The 13863-nt window shown below is 37.5% G+C and overlaps 1 protein-coding gene across 1 annotated transcript; it reads left to right on the forward strand.

Annotated features, from left to right (window-relative positions):
• The first annotated feature begins 12690 nt into the window (after positions 1–12690).
• LOC149820513 (uncharacterized) lies at positions 12691–13621 on the forward strand. The gene has a single exon (XM_089983511.1). The coding sequence runs from the start codon at positions 12695–12697 to the stop codon at positions 13298–13300; it is 606 nt and encodes a 201-aa protein (XP_089839637.1). The 5' UTR covers positions 12691–12694; the 3' UTR covers positions 13301–13621.
• Positions 13622–13863: the final 242 nt, after the last annotated feature.

The raw sequence follows: 13863 nt of genomic DNA on the forward strand, positions 1-13863 counted from the left end.
TCGAGGGAGGAACTCTAGGTCTATAAAGGAACCGTCGGTAAGACTGTTGCTGGTTCACGAAGTAGAAGATAATCACACCGTCCAGTACTTGTGTGACTATTTATGAGCCAAAAGATCTACTGCTCAACCACTGTGATCAATGAATAATGTACGATCAACCAAAAAAATTTCAACACATGCTTCGCTGTCCGTAGGAATCACATATGTGTACTGCGATTTACTTTCAATGACGACGAGGAAAATTGTGATTTATGAACGATTTAGTTACCTTATCGCTGCTGACTATTATCATTCAACGGAGAACATTACCATCTTTTTTTGACAGCATACAACCCAAATTTATTTTGCGATTTTCAGTGCAGGAGGTAGAGAATTACAACGATTTGTGAACATCAATCATTTCGTATAGATCTTTACTTTTATCATTTCCGAACGTTGATTACATGCCTATGTTGACCACATAAATCGCAAATGTGTTCTCTGTTGTTCACTCAGTTTAGGGTATATGGTTTATGTTATAGGCTTCATGTTCAATTTTCGTCTCCATTTGTACTGTATTATGCTGTACGTACATCGATTTATGTGTTCAAATCGTTACTTTGTTATAAATTTCTCATAAAATCGATGCACATGATTTGTAATACGAATCATTGTAAATATGTATTAACCATATACGAATGACTGTTATAGATTACTCGTACAAATCGCAGCCGGATGACTGCACAAATCACTATACAACGAATATGAGATCGATTCACGCACCACCAACCACAGACCACAAATCGTCACCGACAAATCAAAATCCAAAGATTACGAAAGACTTCCTCGGCAAGATCAGTGGACGTCTTAGGAGTTCTGCTGCGGTTCGAATAAGAAGGGAAACACAACAATTTCTCAATAAATGACCTCTGCTGGAAACTCTAAACTCTTAACAAATCCGACAATGTGGAAATCGTGTCATGCAAAGAGGCATGACCACTTAGTTAATAGCCCAAACGAGATTCCTGTGTACCATTTTTCTCTTGCGAATTCATCAGAGCCTGTCATGAAATACAAAATATAAAACACTGCCTTAAGTTTCACAAGAAATGCAAACCTCATCCCAACATTGATTACATACCAAAAGACTTGTAAAACTGAAGCTATCGTTGCCAGAAATCTGGTTGGGAGGAATGAAGGTTAGCACGTTGGGTATTACATCTTTAGGGTATTGCTGCATGTTGAACATTACACGAGTTAGATATTGACAAGCTTCACGTAATGGGAAACAATATAATGTCTTACATGCCTGTTCATGAGAAGGGTTTTGTTGCTTTTGATTAGAGGTTGGCTGTTTCTTGGACCTTTTCTTACCAACCAATTCTAGTGCACCATTTGTCCTCCGACGATTGCGATCAGAGGCAGGTTTTCTTTTGATACCCTTCGCTTCATGAATATGTCCATTATAATCAACAACGTTCACTACCGACTTGTTGAAGATGATGTTTAGGCTACGCTGCAACTTCTCAGAAGTGTCAAGTGAAGCATGATTTTCACCTACGCTGTTCGATCCCATTATCTTCGACTGATATTCATTCGCTGCAACAGACTGAAGGTTAATTAACTGTACATTTTCAAGTAACTCCCTTGACGCTTTTCTCATGCATACATAGCCTTCTTCACTTCTCGATGCCAAATCAACAACATGCATAAATGACCTACACAGTTGTTGGTAACGGAAGGCTATGTGGCACTTCTCGTCGACACCAGGTTTACTCACATCGTCCATATCAAGCATTTCAATCTTTGCTTGTCTTCTCCATCTTCGCATTACATAAGACTTCGATATTTCTTGTATCTTCTCTTGATTAAGTGCCTTTAATGCATGACAATATAAAAAACCTTTGAATTCATACATTTTGCACAAACATTCAACTTGTCCATTGTCCACATTGTACGTGACATGTGCTTCTTGCCTTTTGTGATGCTTTTCGCCCTCCCATAAAATACAATATTTGCGCAAATTCTCGCTTTGCATGGGTCCTTCAATATTGCAATTCATGACATAAAATACCTCTTTCTTGATCCATTCAAATACAGTTAGTGTATATAGATCTGCAGGTTGCATCAATATTTTCATCCCAAAAGTTGGAGGTCGTGTATTGAAGCATTTCACGTCTTGTTCAAGCTCATTCTGTCTTAGACCGTCTATAAATAATTCATATTGTTCCATGAAGCGAAACATTGTTAAGCATGAATACAAGGTTTTCTTCAAAGTGACATGCATATATTCAGCTCTCTGTGTGCTTATCATACCAGCATAAAAGTATTGTCTTCCATATGCCAATGCCCACTTCTCTTTTTCTCCATATAAATTTTGTAACCAAAGACAATCTTCAAGGTCGTATGTCTGAATCATTTCCTCCCAATCAGACATAAAGGTGATCTCGTCTACGCTCTCAAGCACACACCTAAGTAAACTTTTTATCAAACCCTGTTTTCTGATTGAATATGTGTCATATGTTCTTTGCTGCATTTTGAAAGATATGCCACAAACATAGCCAATGATGTGCATCTGGCCACACATGAAGCACTGCAGCCGCAATTGCGTGATCACCATCTGTAAGTACAGTTCCAGGTTGCTTCTCGTTCATTGCCTGTGTAAATACTCTGTAAGTACAACTCCAGGTTGCTTCTATAGGTTGCGTCATTACTTATTTACTAGGTGGGTCATGGTATTCCAGCAAGTTTCAAAATATTGCTGGTCCAAAAGGCCACCGAAGTGCATATTTCGTAATCGATCCTTCTGATATGCACTCAGCTGACCATACCACGACAGAACTACAGGCCATTGACACCGACCTCCGAGATTTTCACCTGGTGCTCTACTTCTCCTATGACCTCCCTGTAACACAAAATAAATATTATTCCTACCAATTGCAAATTAGTACCATTTGTACTTATAAATAATATTCTATTAATCGCTATAAATAATATTGATTGCACACAAACTATCACAGTAATCGCTATACATATTAATACCTAACACAGTAATCACTATACAAAAATCGCTAAACATATTATTAAATCTTCACAGACAGAACAAACTTATTTATCTTCTTTTCCTCATCCTCCTTCTTCTGCCTTTGCATTTTCTTACCTTCCTCAAACTCCTTCTCCCTCCTTCGCCTTTCCTTTTCTTTCTCATATTGCGGCTTATTCCGTTCCTTCTCTTTCTCCTCCTTATTCATTTGTCTTCGCCTCTCCTCCACCTCCTTCAGTAGCTTTACCTTGATTCGCATTGCTTTAAGCTCCAAGTACATCTGGTCCGTTTCCATCTTAGCATCCTTCATTAGATTGTTAAATCTAATTTCCCTCTCCTCCTTATTCTTTTTTTGCCTTTCCCTCTGCTCTGCCTTCTTCCTTTGCCTTTTCTTTTCATTTTCCTCCTTATTTCTTTGCTTTGCCTTCTCTTGGTCATCCTTCTTCTGCATCTTTAGTTCTTCAGCATTCTTCCTTTGGTCCGCAACCTCGATATCTGATGGATAATCCTCCGCATAATACAATTCCAACGCTTTTTCCCAGTCTTTATCGTTCTCAATCTTAAGTATATTTTGGTACCTTTCAAAAACCTTAGATAGATGGGACTGACGGATCACTTCTCTAATACACAACCCATAGAACGATGGGGTATCTCTTATCTAATGAGCCGCATACATTGCTAACCTGCACAACACATTAAACGATCATCATGATTAAAAAATCATCGCAATATTTGGGTTTATAAGTACACATCGTTGTAAGATTTATCAAACTTACAAATCGTTGTATAAGAAACAACCTTCAGATTGAATAACGAAACCTTACATGAAACTAACCGAAATGATAGGATTTTGGATATTCCAACTGTAGAGTAAGAAATAGTAACAATGTATACGCAACAGATGGTGGCAACGATGCTACGACTGCGCGTAAGACAGAAATGGATGCTCTGGCGGCAGCAGAACAAAGAAAAGGATGCTCCAGCGACAACAGATGAAAGCAAAGTAGGCTCTGGTAGAGTTTTCTGCTTAGGGCGAGAATGGATTGTTTTGAATTATTTAAATCCTACAACATACAACTTGCTACATACACAAACTTTGCTGAACATTTTGGCGTGATAACGATGGAGGGCAGTTTTGTCCTTTTCATAAACCGCCGATTCAGTTTTCTAGATAGAGGGCATTTATGTCCATTCGAGGAAGAGGAACAGAATGACGGTAAAGGGTACTTAAGTCTTTGCGACGACACCAAATTACGATGCAATGTGATGCAGACACACATGGGGATACATGCCAGTCTGCATCTTATACGTGGCGCTCTTTGGAAACACCCGAACATGAGATGGACCTACCGGCCCTGTTCGGGGGGGGGGGGACATATAACCTGCTTCAGAAAAATTAAGGTACAACTTTAAAAATGTCAGTATTTTGGAGTGATGCAAGCGTGTTAAAAGTTTTTTGGGCTTATTTTATTTTTAAATTTTGACTATATATAGATATGATCTACATCCTTGTTTTTAATTATAGAAATTAGCTCTTGGAGTGTTTGATTCAGACACATGGGTGGGGTTTTAATAATATTTGAAAAGTCAATGGTCCAAAATCTTTATAAACTTTCAAAGCTCTAAACATCGTAACACATGATTCAGGTGTTAACTCACAGTAAACTGATCCTTTTTAACACATCTAAAGGGTCATAATAATAATAAAAAACACCAAAAAAGCTAAAAAGCTCACTTAGCGTATTTGCATCACTCCATTATATTGACATCTGTATAAACACATGTAAGAAATTTCTATCACAATTTGCATGCACGAGCTCTTTCAAGAGGATAGGGTTTGAAAAGATTAACCTTTTGGTTGGTTTCCTAACCTTAATTAATTGCAATGGATTATAAATCTTTTAAGTGGAAGGAAACTTTGAACGGTTAACTAGTAAATTAACTCTCTTAACTTATCTTGAGATAGTGATAACTTAGGTTAAATGGACGGAAGTTTGTTTTTTGTATAAACGGGGCAAAAATTAAGGTGCCTTTTTTAAAATTTTCCAAAACTTAGGTGCGTTTTTATTAATACCCAAACTTTAGGTGCATTTTTTGAAAATTTCCCTATGTTACAACTGAAATAATAAATGTGCGTTTTGAAAATATTATCTATTTTTTATAAAATTTGCGTTTTTATCATAGCATTAATGAAATGAAAACCAATGTCCAGTATTTTTTGAAATTATATTTTTTATATTGTATATTTTATGTTTTAGTATATGCTGATACTTTCTTGAGTTTTATTTGTTAAGAAAACCTGTTTTTTTTTCTGGCAAGATTTGTGCTTGTGGAGATTTTCCCAACAACTATATTTGTCACTTTTTTTTCATCAATTTTTGACATGTAAAAGTATATAAATTTTGGCTTGATCTATGCATTTGATTGGGATGCGGGGCAAAAATAAAAAATTTGAAAAAATAATTCATCGAAATATTTCACTAGTCTCAGTAGGGAACTTGTCCCAAATCATGTAAATAACATACCAACATATAAGAACATGCATTATAAGAAATTTAATGTTAAACATTCATTAGTAATATAATTACTACAAAACATATAAAAGTATGCATTATAAGAAATTAAATGTTTAACATTTATTATTGACAGAATTACAACATATCTCAAGGCATATTCCAAAGCTAACCATATTGTATTTACATAATTCACTATGTAAAATCAATTGCATTCAGAAATGTAAAGTTGTACAATTATCATTTATGTTCCACAATTAACCCCCTGCGAGTATGCACAATTCGCTTATGTCGATACATATGAGACCATTAAGGGGGTTATTATGCTTGAGTGTTTCAATACCCCAAATGACTATCAGAAATAGATTCTTAAAAAGACAGTGTAATGACCAATATAACTCCTTTAAAGATTGAGATTTCTGGATGCATTCGACTTTTAAAGAAGTTCTAACCTATCCAGTTAGGACAAAAGTGAAAGACTTGGTTTCCTAACTCTTTGGGGGCGAGGAACCACCAAGCTATTGCCACTCATAGCAAGTTTGGGCATACACCACTATCACATCATAGTTTGTACCATCTATCCTCTACAAGGTAACTCCGAGACTAGCTAGATGAGCATCAACCTTATTAGTTTATTACTTGTGACATTAATTATACCTGCCTTATTGAGCAACCAAGGTATCTAGAGCCCACGTATCATGTCAGGGTATACAAAATGCCTACTTTCATGGCAAGAACACCAACTACACTAGTGTGGTAGTCAAACATTATTTATTGGTACATTATGATCACCCATCCAGTATACTCATAGTGTCAGAACATTGACGATGTCCAGAACCAAGCCCCGATACAAAACAAGCCTGACCTTATTTTATTTTTATGTTCATGCAGTTCATTTTTATTATCTTGGACATACGTAGAGTACCCAATTGGTCTAATTAGATCATATACCAAACTCGTGGGTGAAACACACAGATGTACTTAGGACACCATCACAACACAGTATTGGCATGACACACAAACACAATCCCAAGCGCTCGTATGACACTACAAAGGTTCTATTGAACTTGCTCTGCACATTTTTGAGCTTTCACACATTCATTAACCATACACATGTCCACAACCCTACAATTTATCAAACACACACATTTAATATTATGCATTCATAATCGAGACTATGGATATAACATTCATATGTGAAATAAATATAATTTCATGCGAAATATAATTGCATATAACATATTATGCATTTTCGCAAAGTTCAGGGAAGATACATAAATCTTTTCATGCACAAGTGATAAAAATTACAACTTATGTCTTATCACATTCATGTACACTAAATCACATAAAATGATAAGAAAGACCATTCAAACCTTATTTTTTACTGCATTTCAAAAATGTAATAGTATACAACTTAATGCATTGAATAATGCATATATGCATGCAAGCATTAATTTTATATGTACATATGGATTCACACACACATATATATGTGTTTATTTTTCAAAACACACACACACATATACATATATATATATATATATATATATATATATATATATATATATATATATATATATATATATATATATATATATATATACCTTACCTGTTTCGCGAACTATAGGAGGCTGCAACCCAATTTTAGGCACGTGGGCTGGTTCAGTTGAACCCAGCTCGATGCACCTAAGCAGGTGCAACAACTACTGCCCACCCTGCTCAACACAGCAGGCTGCATCTGCTGTGCTCAACACGGTGCAAGCACCTTGTTGAGACAACTGGATGGTGGTCTGCAGACTGTAGCTGGTCAACATTATATATATATATTTATTTGGCTATGACAGTCATGTTGTCTGTCGCAACAGGTCTGATAACCAATAGGCTGGAGGTTGAACCGACACTTGCTTGCCCTGTGTGGTGTATTGCCATGAGCAGCAGCAGCGCACCCTGCTCCTCTTAGGTCCAAGCAGAACCAACCCAGGTTGGGCTGCATCTGATAGGACAGGTCTGGTCCAATTCTCTCGACTAGGAGGCTCGAGGAAGGGACTGGGGTCATGTAGGCCCTTGTCCTCTTGTCCATCCCCTGCAGACCCACAGACTGACACTCAAATATATATATATATATATAAACCATATTTTTTTGTGTGAGTGCGTGTGAGCAAGCAAAATCTGAAATCAATGAATCATAACTAAGACATAAACATCAATGAACTGGAAACACACTCCTAGATGACATTAATAGTAAAAATAAAATTGTAATGTTATCATATTTTCCAAATTGAAAGGTCTCATATTTTCCTTCTTACCTTTAAATCGATTCACAAAATAAGAAATAGTCGATCAACATGTATCATTTAACATCATGAAATAATAGCCATGTAACAAACATATTCAGATTCTTAAATCACATTTGATAAAAATCGATACACCAAAAAGAATGATTAAAGCAACCACAAAGCCTTAAAAATCTAAAATAACAAGTCATGTAGAATATTAATTATTTGGATTTTAGAATAAAAATTTGTTTCTTGTTATTCTTTAATCAAAACACTCGCATAAACCACATGGTTTAGATTCACATCCATTATGCCATCCAACTCACCGATCAAGGTGGATCGATGCACATCAGTGATGTGCACCCAACATGGTCCTATATGCTGGTCCATCATCTACGAGAAGTGGTCTAAGAAACTCTACTTTGATGCAATTTTGATAAAAATGCAGAGATGAGGATGATAAGCCCAATGTGTGCACCTTCTTCTGAACACCGAACCACACAACTTCTTTAATGACTGTTCTTCACTTAAACCGTGTGAGAGAGAAGAGTTGAGAGAGAAATTGATAGAGAGAAAAAGAGAGGCTTGAGAGAGATATAGAAAGAGAACAGGAGAGAAAGGCACGTAAGACTCCCTTCTTTGTGGAGCCCCTCACAAGAATGAGAAAGATGACAGAGCACATCCCCTCTTTTCCCTTTAGTGTTTCTACTCTAACAAGGCAAGTATTTATGTCTTATTTTTTTCTTCTTCTTCTTGTCTTAATCTTTCTATATTTTATATTTTTTCCTTTGTTTTATCAATTATCATAAAGAGAAGAGGGAAGGTCGATCCATCCTTTCCATTTCTTTCTTTGTTTTTAAAAATGGGTTGTGCCTTTCATTTAAGTAGGAGAGGTGACCCTCACTTGCCTATTTCTTTCCATTATTTTTTTTCTTATCTTCTTTTCTTTCTTTATTGCTTGCTATATATAAAAATAATTTTTTTGAACCATGTCTTACATGCCATAAAGAGAGAGAGAAGCGAGGTCGACCTTCATTTCTTGGATAAGTGGGTCCCACTAGGGGTTGAGCCACCCTATCCTCTTATGATAATTTAGAATAAATTAAATTTTAATCATGTTAATTACGATCCTTATTTGAGTTTCCTAATTGATCCACATCCAATTTGGATCTCATTGCTATTAGGATCAATTACAAATCCAAACCCAACCATAAAATGAATTTCAGATCTCTCAAAGATCTATTATTCAAACACCAGGTCTAATATATTTAGATCAGATCCAAATCTAATTTGAATCAGAGTTTATATCAGTTTCAAATTCAAATCTTTAGGCGAATAATTATCAAGTCAAATTCACATAAACCCTTTAAATTCGTATTGAATTTATTTTACAATTTTTTTCTTAAATGCTGAATGACTTATAAAAACAAATACTCAAAAATTTTGAACCAAAATTAATATTTAATAAATTTAATAAAAGTAAAAAATTTATGGATCTTACAAAGAGGCAGCGAAGGGCAACAGAGGGCACCCTATGTTCGGGTGTTCTCTGACCGACCACCAATGTGGCAGCCGTAGTTGCCACTGCCTTTCCAAGAAAGAAGAAGAAGAAGAAGAAGGGGAGGGCCTTACCTCAACCAGGGGTGACGGGAACCACCGCAAACTGGTGGGTGGCAGCAAGTGGGAGAGAGAGAGAGAGAGAGAGAGAGAGAGAGAGAGAGAGAGAGAGAGAGAACAAATTGGCAGGAGAGTGAGAGTCTTCAAGAGAGATTGTGGGGGGTTTAAATAGGCATGGGTGGGGTGGTGGATGTTTGGATCCGGGTTGGATGCAATTCTGATCCAAACTCTTTTAAGAAGAGGGTGTTATATGGTGTATTTGGATTGTGTTGGGTCCATTTGGATCCAACTCAATCTTTTGATATATATATATATATATATATTAGTAGGGGGTTAGGTTATTTAGATCCGGGTTGGATCCAACCTCAATCCAAATGAAATTTAAGAGAGAGAGAGAAGGGGGGGGGGAGGGGTTGGTTACGGGATTGGATTGGGTTGGGTCCATTTGGACCCAACTCAATCCTACTTATATATTGTGTGGTTTTGAATTGGATTTGGATTAAAAAATTCACATAAGATATAGTGCGTTGGATTGAGATTGGATCAGATCCAATTTGGATCTAATTCCAATTCAATGCAAATCATGTTGTGTTCTTTGTTGGGTTTTGTTCGAATAGACCCAAACCTTAAATTATCTTATGTGAGACCCACTTTAGGCCTTGTTTGGATATCAGATCCAAATATAACCATTCACATATATATATATATATATATATATATATATATATATATATATATATATATATATATATATATATATATATATATATATATATATATATATATATATATATAGGTCTTTGTATGTTTTAGAATTGGTCCATATTTTTTGATCCAATTCTAGACCGATAATGTTTACTAATATGGATTCATTTGGATCCAACTTGTTTTGAACATTGGACCCATCTAATCGATCCAGTTGACTTGAAGGTTTTGATTGATCCAGATCTCTTCAGAGATCCGGCTTTGAATTATTCTAAACCTGGACTGGTTCCATTGAATGTATCCGAGTCCTTGTTATGATGTTTTACAGATTTAGATCATACATTGGATCCAAACCTATTTAATTAGGAGATTCAATGGATCCTACGTATGTCAAATGCATGTATGAAATTGGAAAAGCTCGAAAAGCTTGGATTTCCTTACAATCCAAATCGTGCTCTTGCCAAGTCATACAATGGTACTGAACTGGCCTAACCTAGAGCCATTCTGAGTTGCAGATTAGGGATGTAAACTGTTTGGATTTGGGTCAGATATGGTCAATTAGCATACCCGACTAATCAGAGTCAAACTTGGATTCTGATGGAGAAAGCTTATACCGTATCCATACTATATCCCAATTTTTACGTGTAATTGGATAAGGATATCCATTAAGTCTGGATATCCGTTGGATTAGGTGAAAAATTCAAAACCATACTGATTATAATCAGATTTATACCATAGTGATTACAATCAGACATGGTTTTGGCTAACTGGATCCAACTAAAGAGAGTCAGATTTGGTCGGATATTGGAGGATATTAAGTATATTTTATGTGCAGCAAAACATTTCTCAGTTTTCTTAGTTCCAACCTATATGCCAGACCCAGATCTAACTTTAAACCAATGGTTCCAGGTTCAGGTCCGGATCTAGGCCTACCAAAAACAAAACCATACAAGGTCCCATAAGGATAACATATCAGATCTGGACTAGACCCAATAATAAATAGTCTTATTTTTTTACATAAAAAACTTATGGATCTTAATCAGAACTCACGTCAGACCTAGGTGTGGTACGGAATTTTCATAAACCATAACAAACTCCATATGCCAATTGAACTCCATGGGTCTGACCCGAATAGTTAATATATTGAATCTCCTTTATTACCAAACCTAGATCCTGCCAGTTTCGGTACGTGTGGATATTAGGCCATACTCGATCAGTATGTATCTCAACACCCCACAACTAGCTGTGGGATACGGGTCTTATTGAGTCAAGAAAATGATTGGGGTTGGCCCCATAACCCGAGCATTCAGGTTTGGGTGGGTCGAGTCAGGTACCCAACACAACCTCGACCATTGACATTGTTGGGCTGCAAATAGATCGGATCTGGGCTGAATGGATACTGGTCCGAGTGGGTCCAGTTCTAGATCAGGATTCTACTTGAAACACACGGTAGAGTTTCGGATCTGGATGTGATCTAACACTCTTTGACACTGAATCCGCAAGCGTTCCAAATCCAATCTGTTTGCGGCAAAGTTTCCATCAATCTGGTCGGAATCGGATAAAGATCCAACTCATTTGCAACCCTTCTTGGCACCATGTGAATCCATTTTTAAGCAGGAAATTTTAGTTGAAGAGGTCAGACTCCACCAAATCATTTGGAACAACTTCCAATATTTGGACCAATGTGCAGTCAGTATCCATTGCGAAGCAACCTGAATTGGCAGATTCGTGTCGTATCAGCCCAAAATCAATACGAAACAGGGCCGATTTTTTGGTTTATATTTCAAAAATGCTTAAAAGTTGTTAAAATTAAATTCTATTATTTTTAATATTACTTATGTTTTTATTTTACTGACACATGTCATCCTCTGGTTGAAAACTGGAGAATCAGAATCGGCGGATTCCATGAATCACTTTGAAACTTGATTCAGGGCCGTACCAGTACGGACAACATTAATTTGGACAGACGAGGGTTTTCACGGTATTTTCAAAATATCATCAATATTTTAAAAAATATCTCGGATATTTTCACTGTATACTGGAGACTAGGTGTGTCAACGGGCCTGGTTTACCCAGACCCGACCCGAACAAAATCCTACAGGGTCCGGGTATGGTGATAAATAAGAAGACCCGAAGGTCCGATCAATACATTTCGTGAAATTCTATACCAGACCTAGACCCGACCCGAGTTCTGATTAAGACTCGTAATTTTCAATGTAAAAATGATAAAAAATATGGTTTTACCGGGCATGGTCTGAGTTTGATTCATGTAGTTTCTATCGGGTCCGGATATGTTTTTTTTTTTTATAATGGACTTGATTAGACCAGTTCTGAACCCGATATCATGCCCGAAAATCTGATGGAAGTCTGGTTCCACCTGAGTCCGAACCAAACCCCACCCGTGGACACCCCTACTGGAGACCGAAACAACTGAGCTACGTTATTTAATCAAGGCAAAGAAATGGGAAAAAGGACGGGTGAGCTACGTTCGACATGGACCATTCAATCCATCCATATATCATCAATATGCACCATCCGAGAAGAAGCAGCAGATAAGCAAAATGGCGTCATCATCTCCTTCCCCTTTCTCTCTCTCCTCATTCCTTCCTCTCTCACCTCAATCTGCAACACCCAAGACCCCATCCCACCTTTTCCCAATCTCCCTCCCCACCAAGTCCACCATCCCCAAAAGACCCCTCTCTCCCCTTCACGTCTCATCATCCCCAACCAACAAGTCCACCATCAGGACCGTTGATCAGAAGCCAGCCAGGGAGGAACGGGTCTTCTTTGATGGTGGTGCACACTACGGCGACCTGCTGGCCAATCTCCTGCTGGGCTTCACCCTGTTGTGGATGCCACTGACCATTGCTGCCGTGTTCAGGGCCTTCTTCTTGAGGTACAGGTTCACCAACCTGAGAGTGACGGTCATATCAGGGCTCACCGGGAGTGACAGGAGTGACTTTACTTACAAGGTGATAAAGGACGTTCAGGTGGTGCCTAGGTTCATAGGGGAGTGGGGTGACTTGGTCATCACACTCACCGATGGGACCAAGATAGACCTGAGGAGCTTGCCCAGCTTCAGGGAGATTGCTGACTATTGCTTGTATATGGCTGATCTCCAGAAGGAGTCTGCTGAGGCTGTTGCAACTACGCCTAAAGGGTTTTAAAGGGGGGGGGGGGGGATATTTATTTTTTATTTTATTTTTATATTATGCTTGGAGGGGTATGGTGGATTGATTAGAAAAGAGATGTGAATAAGGATGGGATACTTTTTTTTTAGTTCCATATTTGTTTTGTTTCTATAATGTTTGTTTTGGTTGAGTTACGGTGATGGGTGTTTTGAATTTTGTTGGATGATGTCTTTCAAGGGAAGGAAAGGAAGACCATAGTTGGATTAAGCAATGCTCAATGTCCGTGTGTGTGTGTGCGCGCGTGCGCATGGTTTGTTCCTTCTCTGTTTATTTTTATGAGAAACCGGATGGTGTAATTCTGCATTTTACTATACGCGCGCGCCCACCCACATATTTGGCAATATTCACTGTCTTGGTGAATGTTGGTGTGTTCTTTCTCGTGTTTTTAAGTGCTCTGTTTCTGTAATGTGCAACTTCTAGTAGAACACATACACACACATTAGGTAATGTTCAATGTCTTTGTGTTCTTCCTCTGTTTCTGTAATATGCAGTTATTTCTAGAAGCACACACACAGGGCAATGTATTTCTACTAGAACAC

The sequence above is a fragment of the Nuphar pumila genome, chromosome 12 (genome assembly GCF_984573655.1).
Source record: "Nuphar pumila chromosome 12, dmNupPumi1.hap1.1, whole genome shotgun sequence".
Taxonomy (NCBI): Eukaryota; Viridiplantae; Streptophyta; class Magnoliopsida; order Nymphaeales; family Nymphaeaceae; genus Nuphar; species Nuphar pumila.

Bases quoted from the DNA above. Each gene is read 5' to 3' on its own strand.
- LOC149820513 (XM_089983511.1), top strand. From the start codon at position 12,695: ATGGCGTCATCATCTCCTTCCCCTTTCTCTCTCTCCTCATTCCTTCCT.